Genomic DNA, 12,632 nt, shown 5'->3' with positions numbered 1-12,632 from the left:
AGTGGCCAAGTAGTTACTTCAGCCGGTTTACCGAATACTCCGGTTCGGAAACGTCAATCTAAGGTCTCACACACTTCCGATCCTTCTTATCCCAAGGCCGGTTATTTCCGACAACCTCTTAATCCGCCCGATTCAAATTATCAGGGGATGCCTCATTCATCCTCTGGCGAATCAAGGGCCACACAACTCCCTCCTCTTAAGACGGTTCTTGGGTAAACACTTTAACCTTTAATCTTTGACGCTTTATACTTGCGTTTTATACTAACCTTTATATTTTTTCCTTTCCGAGCCAAGGCCAGACCCAGCAAGAAAGCTTGGGTAAATAAACCGTCTGATGACAATGTGGTTATTGAACCGGAGAGAACTCCAGAACCGGAAGGAACAAATGCTGACGCCATGCTTGATGATTTGCCACCTCAAGATCATGACCTTGTTGTTGAACAAGTAGAAGTTGATGCAACAGGCCATGCTAATAAACCGACAAGCCCGGTCCGAACTGATGATAAACCGTCAAGTCCAGCTAAGGCTGGTGATAAATCGTCAACTCTAGTAAAGGCTGCTGGTGACAAGGAAGATGATATTATAATTACTGGTGTTGGCCACACCACCCCTGGTAATCCTGTTGCATTATCAAAGCATAGTGCCAAAGAGGAACTTTCTGCTATGGGCAAAGGCAAGTGGAGCACAGACTTGTCAAGCTACGCCCACCTCAACGCCCAAGAACTTCATTCTGGTTTTTTAAACCTTCTGTACACAAACCGCGACTATGAAGCCGGTTTAGTGAATTTGATGAAGGAGCGATATGAGGTAACTACATAACTGTTTCTCTCTTATGTCCAATTTCAAGTACCAGGTCCAGTAGCCCCCAAGGGCCGATTTATGATATCAATCTAAACCGGGACTTTGCAATATCTCAACTCTGCATGCTTATCCTCCAAGGCAGATTTATCTTTCCAAGCTGAACCGGAACTTTGACCAATGCTACTTTGAGAAAATGTACATTAGCCCCCAAGTGACAAGAATAATACTTTAATTGTACTTGGGACTTGTAAAAAATTTCTAATAATCCAGCAAATAGGCATTAGCCCCCAAGTGCCAAGTGTATACCTTGTTATGTGCTTGGTACTTCAAATATGTACTGCCAACTCATGATATGTCTATCTCGTGTAGGCTGAGCTGAGCAAAAAGGAAGTCCAAACCGCTGATCTTCAAGAAAATATCAAATCCCAGCAAGCAGAAACCTCCAAAGTCAAAGAGGAACTAACCAGTGCCTTAACAGCCATGGAGCAGCTGAAAGAAACTTTTAAGAAGGAACGGGCAGATTGGGGCATAGAGAAAACCGCATTACAAAAGAGAGCTGAAGACGCAGAAGCAGCCCTTAAGCCGGTGGCCGAAGAGCTGACCGGGTTAAAGCGGCAGATAAATGCCATGACCGCTGCTATTTTTGGTAAGTACTCTCACCTGAAGTTTCCAACATATACTATCTCATCAGTTACCGGTTTACTGATGCTCGCAATGATACATGAACTCGCACTACCCATCTGGGCTTTGACATGCGGATGAAGCTGAAGGCTGCCTATACTCTTATAGAGCAGTTATATTCCGGAGCCCAACGGGCCATTTGCACTGCTGCTCATAACAAACTGCCTCCAACTTTGATAAAGGAAACCCTTGAAAAACTATCAATACTACCTGCCCGGTTGGACGAATTAAAAAGATCAGCTGCAAGGTCAGGTGCGCTGACCGCCCTAATCCGGGCTAAGGCATGGATACCAGATCTTGAGTCATCGGATATAGGCAGCGGCTACCCTGGCGTAAAGGAGGACGGTTCAGAGTTTAACAATGACGATCCTCGAAGGTTGACAAGGGAAATGCGGCCCCTAGTGAGTAAATTGGCTGAAGAAACAGATCTCTCTCATTATCAGCCGGTTTATGATTCTGATCATAAAAGACTTCCTGTGCCAACACATGATGTAGAAAATCTTATTCCGCTAATTCGTAAGCACACCTATGCCCCTGATGTTGACCCCTCCAACCTTATAAGCAATGAAGCTGTGTTCCAAGCCTTTACTGGAATCGATTGGGCAACTATTGACTTCCAGCCACTGGGTAGAGAAGAGGAGGATGCACCAGCACAAGACGATCCACAACCTTCAAGTCAACCTGGTGACGAGTCATGATCCGTAGGCCGGTTTAGCCTTCTGCGTACTGCTACACTTGTTGAAAACAATTATTCTTTTTGGGCATTAAAGCGCCTAGTAATAGGATAGTTCAAAATACTTGGTCTGCTATGCCATCGCGCATATTTATGTTGCCTGATACTGTTAATCCATCCTGCTTTAGGATATATTATGTTCATAATCCGTAGTAGTGTTATTCAAACTGTTCCTGCATACAAGAAGTTGAAAGTGTCCTGGCGGTTTACCGCTGGACGGGTCACGATGCCCAAATATATAGCCGGGGTTTATAACCAAGGTTGTACTTTGAAAATAATCAAAGATGAAAGAGATGATACCTGTGATATTGAATCACACCGTTGGTTGACTAACTTTTGCATATTAAGGGCGATAACTCCAATCTTGAGTATTGATAACTCCTTCCATGTTTTACCGGTTTATGATAAACCGTACCGGGTTATAATAAACACCGGTGTATTCATATATAATGCTGATGACTTGTAGTCAAAACCAGACCGGGTTAATCAACACCAGATTATAACTGATCATGTACTCACAACTTATAGTTGGAAGCCAAGCCGGATTAATAAACACCGGTTTATCAGAAGACATTATAAACCTCATTAAAGGAGAAAAAACTTGGCAAAATAAAACATAAGAAGAACATGCGAGGCTTTTCATGGGCTGCCAGGCCACTGAGTTAAACCATTTTACAAAGCCTTTTAAGATGGACCTCACATTAACCAATCGTCGTTTTAACTTTGACAAGTTCAGGGTCTATGAGATTGACTTGTCAATCGTTCGACGGGTCATACCATGATTACTTGGACGGAGTGGCTTACTTAAAAAGGCAGGATAACCCGGGGTTTTAGGTGAATACACCTGGCTTCCAAGCCTGGCTTGATAGCCTATTACAAGGGTGTAGATGTCTTTGTTCTTTGAGAAGCAAAGAGCCCCCAGGCAACATTTTGAGCTGTGCTCAGTGGGTGCCTATGTTTGAGTTGTGCTTTTGCAATACTCTCTTTGGCCCCACGTAATTTCATTTTGGCCTTAAGCCGATCAAGAGGTGTAGCTATGGTTCAAATACAACCAAGCCCCCAAGCGACTTCCCTGGTGGCGTTATGCCGGTCAAGAGGTGTAGCTATGGTTCGAATACGACCAAGACCCCAAGTGACTTTTTATATACATATGGCTTTATAAGCCGGATCAATGGGAAATAGAACTCCGCTTTTATAAACAGAAGCCCCCATGTAACCACACATGATGTAATAAAAACAACAAAGACCCCGCTTTAGCTGAGGCTCTGATTTATTATATTGATCATAATATATACATTGTCATAATTATGTACATAAGAAGAACCTGTGGCTCAAGTATAGTAAGGCCGAAGATGAGCTATATTCCACGGCCGTTGGGTCTCCTCCTCCGATTTACGTGAGTCTTTGTGCTCTCAAACATCGATAAGGTAGTATGATCCGTTGTGCAGATTTTTGCTGACCACAAAGGGTCCTTCCCAAGGTGGGGACAACTTGTGCATATTAGTCTGATCCTGGATGACCCGGAGCACCAGATCGCCTTCTTGAAAAGTTCTGGTTTTAACCCGGCGGCTGTGATAACGACGCAGGTCTTGCTGGTAAATCGCCAAACGTGCCACTGGGAGATCACGCTCCTCATCTAACAGGTCTACTGAATCCTGACGTGCTTTCTCATTATCAGCTTCAATATAAGCCGTCAGACGGGGCGAGTCATGACGGATGTCACTAGGGAGAATCGCCTCTTCTTCGTAAACCATGAAGAAAGGTGTGTAACCCGTAGATCTGCTCGGTGTGGTATTGATACTCCATAACACAAAAGGTAACTCCTCCACCCAACAACCCGACGTCCGCTTTAAAGGAACCATAAGCCAGGGCTTGATGCCTCTCAAAATCTCTTGATTGGCTCTCTCTGCTTGACCATTAGATTGGGGGTGAGCCACTGATGACACGTCAAGCCGGATGTGCTCCCGTTGACAAAATTCTTCCATAGCACCCTTGGACAGATTAGTACCATTATCGGTTATGATGTTGTGTGGAAAACCAAAACGGAAGATCACCTTTTTGATGAATTGAACCGCCGTAGCTGCATCACACTTACTGACTGGTTCTGCATCCACCCACTTGGTGAACTTATCAACCGCCACCAGAAGATGGGTCTTCTTGTCCTTGGACCTCTTAAAGGGCCCAACCATATCCAGCCCCCAAGTTGCAAATGGCCAAGTGATTGGAATCATCCTTAATTCTTGAGCCAGAACATGAGCGCGGCGTGCAAACTTCTGACAACCATCACACCTCTTTACCAAATCCTTAGCATCAGCATGAGCCGTCAACCAATAGAAGCCGTGACGAAAAGCTTTAGCTACCAAGGATTTTGAACCGGCATGGTGACCACAATCGCCTTCGTGGATCTCACGCAAAATCTCACAGCCTTCTTGAGGAGATACACAACACTGAAACGCCCCTGTTACACTGCAATGATGCAACTCCCCATTGATAATGGTCATTGACTTGGATCGCCGGATTATCTGCCTGGCCAAAGTTTCGTCCTCCGCTAACTTGCCCCAGTTCATATACGCCAATTATGGGACCGTCCAATCCGGGATAACATGAAGAGCTGCCACTAACTGAGCCTCCGGGTCAGGAACAACCAAATCCTCCTCTGTAGGTTGCTTGACCGACGTATTATGTAGCACATCCAGAAAAACATTGGGTGGCACCGGTTTACGTTGAGAGCCTAAGCGACTTAAAGCGTCCGGCGGTTTATTCTTTCGCCGGTCTATATGGTCAACCTGATAACCCTTGAAATGACCAGCCACTATGTCCACCTCTCGTCGATACGCCGCCATGAGCGGATCTTTGGAATCCCAAGTGCCAGACACCTGTTGAGCTACCAGATCTGAGTCACCAAAGCACTTAATCTGGCTTAAATTCATCTCCTTAGCCATCCAAATACCATGGATCAAGGCCTCATATTCAACTGCATTGTTAGTGCAAGGGAACATTAAACGAGAACATAACAAAACTTATCACCTTGTGGGGAAGTTAATACGACTCCAGCCGCCGAGCCCTCCAATTGTCTGGACCCATCAAAATGAATAGTCCAATAAGTGTTATCCGACTTTTCCTCTGGCGCCTGCAACTCTGTCCAGTCATTGATGAAGTCCACAAGTGCTGGGGACTTGATTGCTGTGCGAGGCATATATTTTAACCAGTGAGGTCCAAGCTCAATGGCCCATGTGGAAACCCGGCCAGTTGCTTCCCTATTTTGGATGATATCCCCCAAGGGGGCAGAACTGACCATAGTGATAGGATGACCCTGAAAATAGTGCTTGAGCTTCCGGCTCGCCATGAAAACTCCATACACCAGTTTCTGCCAATGTGGGTACCTCTGCTTGGACTCAATAAGCACCTTGCTGATATAATAAACCGGCCGTTGAACCAGATACTCCTTTCCGGCCTCCTTTTGCTCCACAAAAGTAGCCACACTAACAGCCCGGGCATTAGCAGCCACATATAACAACAAGGGCTCTTTATCAACAGGAGCAGCAAGGATAGGTGGCTCAGCTAGCTGCCGCTTTAAACCCTCAAAGGCTTCATTGTCCGCACCACTCCAGACGAAATGATCTGTCTTCTTCATCATCTGATACAGAGGGATTGCCTTTTCTCCCAAACGGCTGATAAACTGGCTCAATGTTGCAATACGACCCGCCAGACGCTGAACATCGTTAATACACATTGGTTTAATCAGGGACGTAATAGCTTTGATCTTCTCCGGATTAGCTTCAATGCCCCTGTTAGACACCAGAAAACCCAAGAGCTTGCCTGCCGGTACACCAAAGACACATTTAGCCGGATTAAGCATCATCTTATAAACTCGGAGGTTATCAAAAGTCTCCTTCAAGTCATCTATCAATGTTTCCTCCTCTCTGGACTTTACCACAATATCATCCACATAAGCATGAACATTGCGCCCAATCTGATTATGAAGACAATTCTATACACATCGCTGATAAGTCGTCTGGGCACTCTTGTGCCCAAAAGGCATAGATACATAGTAGAAGGCTCCAAAGGGAGTTATAAAAGTTGTCTTCTCCTGGTCCTTAACTGCCATTTTGATCTGATGATAACCAGAATAAGTGTACAGAAAACACGAACGGTCACAACCCACCGTAGCATCAATGATTTGATCAATACGAGGGAGAACAAAGGGATCAGCTGGACAAGCTTTGTTCAGATCTGTGTAGTCCACACACATAAGCCAAGTGCCGTTCTTCTTAAGTGTTGGAGATATGCCCTAGAGGCAATCATGTATGATGATATTTCCTATGTGTTTATGAATAAAGATAGTCCTTGGACATTATCAATGATGTGTATAAGCACGTACGTGACTTGTTTATGGGACTATGCATTGTATGATGACTGTCCTAAAAGGTCCCTAGTCGAAAGGGCTGTGTGGACACGCAACCAACTAGACTAGCATATGACACGGTTGATGGCTTGGTCTCACTAGCCATGGAGCATTGGATGTTAACCGGATAATATGGACTTGGAAGGATCTGGTCGGATTAGACGTAGTCGGATCCGAGTCGAGATAAGGTCCGAGTCAGAGAGACCCAACTATGAGACGCAGCGATATGTCATCTGTGAGTCTCTAGTACAACATATGTTCTATGTCCTAAGACCCGAGCTGACACATGTACTCAGGATGGTGATAGACTTGCTTTGGGCCGACCAAACGCTACTCCGTAACTGGGTAGTTATAAAGGTAGGTTTCGGGTTTGTCCAGAACCATGCTGCGAGACATGGTCGAGCAAGATGGGATTTGCCCCTCCGACCAGGAGAGATATACTCTGGGCCCCTCGTGTGATCCGACCAGGATAAGCATGGCCATGCGACAAGGATTATGAGATAATCCGGCTTGTGGTCGGCATCACTGGAACGAGAGAGAGGTCGGGCTAGCACAAGGATGATAGACTCGCCTTGAGCTCGACAACATATATCGTGTGGCAAAAGGAATGGAAGTGTGATGTACATGTTCTCTAACCAGCTTCATAGTCTGCTTGGTGTTCGACATGCCTTGCTAGAGGCCGCTACCAACCGTGCAGTTCGGAGGTGATCCAAACTGCAACCAAGCCGACTTGAACCTAAGGGGTCGCGCGCTTAAGGGAAGGAACCTACGAGATCGGATCCGAGGACACTGGTCGGATGTGATCCGAACTGTATTCGGATTATGGCCGAGTAGACTTATGGGCTTTAGGGTCCGTGCGAGGCCCAAGTGTTGAGCCCGTGACGGACGCCTATATGTATAGTGGAGGTGCGGCACACTCATGGGTTGATCGCTTTGGTGCTGTCACTAGGGTTTGCATGTGTTGCGAATAGACACCTCCACTCGCCGCCCGTTGTGTGATCGGACCTAGCAGTCCGCCGCACGATGTTCCTCCTGCATGCGCGAATACCGTTAGAGGCGGTGCACTTGCGCTGCTCCGGCGAACCTGTATGTGGGAACCGACCACCGGTTGTACGAGGGAGATGGGACGAGGAGGAGACGGTCCACGCGGACGCGCTGCCCCAACTCTTCTTCCGCTGCACGGCACTACGCATCTAGTGGTAACGAACTGTGATCCATCTCCCGTAGCATGTTCTTGGTTGTTCTGCGCGTAGGAAATTTTAATTTGTAGTCGACACACCCTACCGTAGATCCCAACATTAAGTACCAGCACCGGATTAGCTAGCCACTCAGGGTGATAGACCTCCACAATAAACCCTGCTGCCAAAAGCCGGGCTACCTCCTCACCAATAGCCTTGCGCCTTTCTTCATTGAAGCGGCGAAGAAACTGCCTGACCAATTTAAACTTAGGATCTATATTAAGAGTGTGCTCAGCGAGTTCCCTCGATACACCTGGCATATCAGAAGGTTTCCATGCAAAGATGTCCTAGTTCTCATGGATGAACTCGATGAGCGCGCTTTCCTATTTCGGATCCAGGTTAGCACTGATGCTGAACTTCCTGGATGAATCGCTAGGAACAAAGTCAACCAGCTTAGTCTCCTCGGCCGATTTAAACTTCAAAGATGGATCATGCTCTGCAGTTGGCTTTTTCAGAGAAGTCATATCTGCCGGATCAACATTGTCCTTATAGAACTTCAGCTCCTCCGTTGCACAAACCGACTCATCATAAGACGCATCACCTTCTTCACATTCCAAAGCAATCTTCCTGCTCCCATGTACTGTGATTGTCCCATTATGACCTGGCATCTTAAGCTGCAGATAAACATAACAGGGCCTTGCCATGAACTTAGCATAAGACGACCGTCCAAACAGGGCATGATATGGACTCTTGATTTTCACCACTTCAAAAGTCAATGTCTCTGATCTTGAATCATGATCATCTCCAAAAGCAACCTCTAGAGCTATCTTGCCAACTGGGTACGCCTATTTACCAGGAACCACACCATGAAAAACGATGTTCGATGGTTTAAGATTTTTATCTGTCAACCCCATGTGACGGAAGGTTTCATAGTAAAGAATATTGACACTGCTCCTTCCATCCATGAGTACCTTGGTGAACTTATACCCCCCAACCTGAGGTGCCACCACAAAATGGATGATCCTCTCGACTCCACAAAATGGGCTGTTCAGACCAGCGCAAGTAACAGGGCACTGCCAGTTCAACGGAGTTTACTGCCCTTTTATGAAGCTTCTGATCATGCTTACACAAACTAGTGGTGAAGAGATGGTACTGCCCACTATTCAGCTACTTCGGATTACTCTGATAACCCGATTGTTGTTGTTGCTGATTTCCCTGATGATTATAGCCGCCCTGGTTACCCTGACTGCCTTGATTGCCAGGTACGGTTTGGTTGCCTTGAAATCCTGAACCAGACCTGCCACCGCCATAACCCGGCCCATGAAAACCGCCTCCTGAACCGCCAGGCGGTCCATGGTCGTATTGAAAAAGATTTGAATTTTTAAATTCCCGCATAATGAAGCAATCTTTCCAAAGATGCGTAGCTGGCCTTTCTTTCGACCCATGCTTTGGGCAAGGCTGGTTTAACACGCGCTCAAGATTGGGACCTGATCCCCCACCCCGCTGGGGCGGTTTACCCTTACGGCGCTGACCATTATCCTGAGTGTTGATGTTAGCCACAAAGTCCAAGCTATTATCCGTCTTGCGCTTACCGTTGTTCCCATGACCCGCCGGGTTATGCTGCTGCCCCTTGGCACTGCCATTCTTCTTTCCCTTCCCTGGCTTTTCATCCTCAGACTCAGGGTCCTTGGTACTATCTGAATCGACATACTTAACCAGAGCTGCCATAAGCATTGCCATGTCATTGCAATGACTCTTGGGCCTTCCCAACTTTAGTTTCAAAGGAGTAAACCGGCAATTGCCTTCCAACATCAAGACTGCTGTATCAACATTGATGCGGTCTGATGAATGCAAAATAGCGGAGACTCGCTTTACCCAATGGTTTGTAGACTCCCCGTCCTCTTGAACACAGGCGGCTAGGTCCACAATTGACATGGGCTGTTTACATGTATCTTTGAAATTCTGGACAAACCAACTTTTTAACTTAGCCCATGATCCAATGGAGTTAGCTGGTAAAATTTTCAGCCAGGTACGAGTTGTTCCTGCCAGCATCATGGTGAAGTAGTTGGCACATGCTGCATCATCGACATCCAGCATCTCCATCGCCATCTCATAGCTCTCGACCCATGATTTGGGGGTAAATCGACAGTGTAATTGGGCACCTTACAAGGACCCTTGAAATCCTTGGGCAGCCGCACATTATGTAAGGCCGGGGTGAGACACGGCACCCCCAAAGAACTAAAAACCACACCTGGCTCCACTGAAGTGGTCGGACGAACCGGAGTAAGCTGACGAGCCGCGTATTGCGCTGCTAACTCGGCTTCTCGACGTGCTCGACCGTGATCCACCAAATCCTGGGCATTAGCACCGCCACCCGCCGGGTTATGCCCTCGCGGCGGGTTACGGTTTCATGCACTGCTTGATACAGCCGGTTCATCAATATGCCTGTTGTAGCTCCGACTTGGATGGGGGGTGGAATGAATACTCTCGCGACTGTATGAATAAGCCTGCTGTTGGGTCAAAGCTGTCTGAAGGAGCTCTCTAGCCCGTCGTGTTTCCACTACTACTGGAGACTCGCCTTCGATCGGGAGAGCTGCCAATCGTGAAGCAGCGGCGACGATGTTATCCAACGGGTTATAATAATGACCCGGAGGCGTTGAGACGTGCTGTGATGGGACATTGTTCCGACGAGGCAGATCCGTCGCGCGTGGTTGAACCGGCGCCCCCGTCCCAGGTGCCTCCGCCCGGTTTACCACTGGCTGGTTGCTGGTTCCTACTCCTGGCGTGTTAAAGAGATTCCTTCCCTCATAAACCGGAGGCAGGTGAGACCGGTACATTCTCCTCATGGCATCATTTGATGCACTCTGATCCAGCATAAGCCGATAAGCCTGTGCCTCTAACTCGGCCTGCTCTACGGCCATCCTGGTGTTCTCTGCTGCCAGATCTACCTTAGCTTGAGCCATCTGATCCTTCACCTATGCAATTTCCGTGTTATGCCGATCCTGATTCACCGCATTAACCTCAGCCGCCAGCAACGTTGCCAAAGTATCAAATAAATCGGACAAAACCTGAACCGACGCCGGTGCGGGGCCTCCTGCCCCGGCGGGTGTTGCAGCTACTGAACCGGAAATCATTGCCGCTGTGGTAGAAGAGTGCTGCACCGAGTGCGTACCGGCCATGAAAATCGCAACTCGGCTCGGCAGATGAGAGAGGTCCGGAATACTGTCACCATCAGAACCGCCACTAATCCGTCCATCATGCAGCTGATACAGCGACTCGGTCTCTCCGGTTGAAGACTCGTCATCGGAGTAAACGATGGTTTCGCCACCAGATACCGATCTATCCTCAGATTCCGCTCCATGGATGACTCCCATGAAGGCACGCTTTACCGCAGGCTGAACTCGGGCAGGTCTTGCACGCTGAGCCGTCTCAATGATGTTGGTGCAGATGTCCGGCCCAGGGCCCGGTTCGACGATCTTGCTAATGAAGACGTGTATTCCGCCAAAGGGGACCCGGTACTCATACTCTATCGAGCCGGCCTCGGGGCCCCAGCCTGCGTCGTCGATGTAGAGCTTGCCACGATGACTCTTGGTCATCCGGCCCACAGCGTATCCCTTGAGTCCTTCGAAGCTGCCCTTCAAGAACTCGAAACCATCATGCGATGGCCCCACGGTGGGCGCCAACTGTCGTGGTTTTGTCACGATAGATGTCCTAGTGAAAGGACTTAGTCATGGAGCCATCACGACGGGTTATCTTAAAGGGGTTAAAGCGGACAAGGGACACAAGGAATTATACTGGTTCGGCCCCTTACGATGAAGGTAAAGCCTACTCTAGTTGTGATGGAATTGCTAGGGGTTCGATGACCAGGGAGCGAATCCGCCTTGCCTGGCTCTCCAATTATTGTTTGTTGTCCCTAAACCGTCGCCGGGTCGTCCCTTTATATACACAGGTTGAAGCCCGGCGGTTTACAGAATCCCGAGGCCGGCTCATAACCGTGCCTGGCTCGGTTTCTACCTTTCCTTGCCTTACAACATAAGTTACATATCATATGGCGGTTTATGTCTACGGGCCCTAATCCGCCTTTGGGCCCTGGGCTTTTGTGTTTAGATCTCCTCTGTAAAGCGCCATACTTCTTGTCTTCATGGGCTTCAAACATGACTAACTCATTATGGGCATAATCCGCCCCCTCATTGCCGGTTTATACTTAGTAGTAATATCCCCAACACTATCAAAGACTAGTATCTTGAAGCATATTGCAGCATTAGAAGAGTGTAGATTAGCATATTATAAAATAGCAAGTATGTTGTAGTATCGCCCTGAGATCCTTTCTCGACTCCATGCGAGAAAGCAATCCCGAAGCCAGCATATCCATTTCATGTCTCCAGTATCCAGTTCTAGCTGTATAGATTAGGATACAACTCCGAGCGCCCGTTACCGTGGGTGCACAAGCTTACACAACACACTCGATTAACTTTAGCCGAACAAACTTTCCCGGGTCATGCCCTACCTCGGCTGATTGACATGCCGTAGTCCTACCTAGGCTCAACAAAGAGGCCAACACACCGGTCTACATACTAAATGTGAAGGGGTCATGGGCCAATCGTCCTTTGGAATCATGTGCATTGCAAGGACGACTGGGATCAGCCCTGGCTACACCTTTATACAAAGCAGATGCTTACGTGGACCATCCGGGCGCGTGCCGGTAAACCACTGACATCAATGAGCTTTCGGAAGAATTGTACGATGCAGAGTGCCCATACTTATTCCCGCGTGGTGGTCAGTGCAAAAAGACCAAAGGCCTACTCGCATCACATATCCAAACCGTTAGTGTCTT

The 12,632-nt window shown here is 47.8% G+C and overlaps 1 protein-coding gene across 1 annotated transcript; it reads left to right on the top strand.

Annotated features, from left to right (window-relative positions):
- Nucleotides 1-663: 663 nt before the first annotated feature.
- LOC147959230 (uncharacterized) lies at nt 664-2,180 on the top strand. The gene is made up of 3 exons (XM_087535809.1): nt 664-807; nt 1,171-1,447; nt 1,525-2,180. The coding sequence occupies exons 1-3, from the start codon at nt 664-666 to the stop codon at nt 2,178-2,180; spliced, it is 1,077 nt and encodes a 358-aa protein (XP_087391935.1).
- Nucleotides 2,181-12,632: the final 10,452 nt, after the last annotated feature.

This window comes from Triticum urartu, chromosome 7A (assembly GCF_056163025.1).
Source record: "Triticum urartu cultivar PI428250 chromosome 7A, HENAU_Tu73, whole genome shotgun sequence".
Taxonomy (NCBI): domain Eukaryota; kingdom Viridiplantae; phylum Streptophyta; class Magnoliopsida; order Poales; family Poaceae; genus Triticum; species Triticum urartu.
Note: the sequence above shows the minus strand (reverse complement) of the source record. Positions and strands in the feature narration are given on the sequence as shown.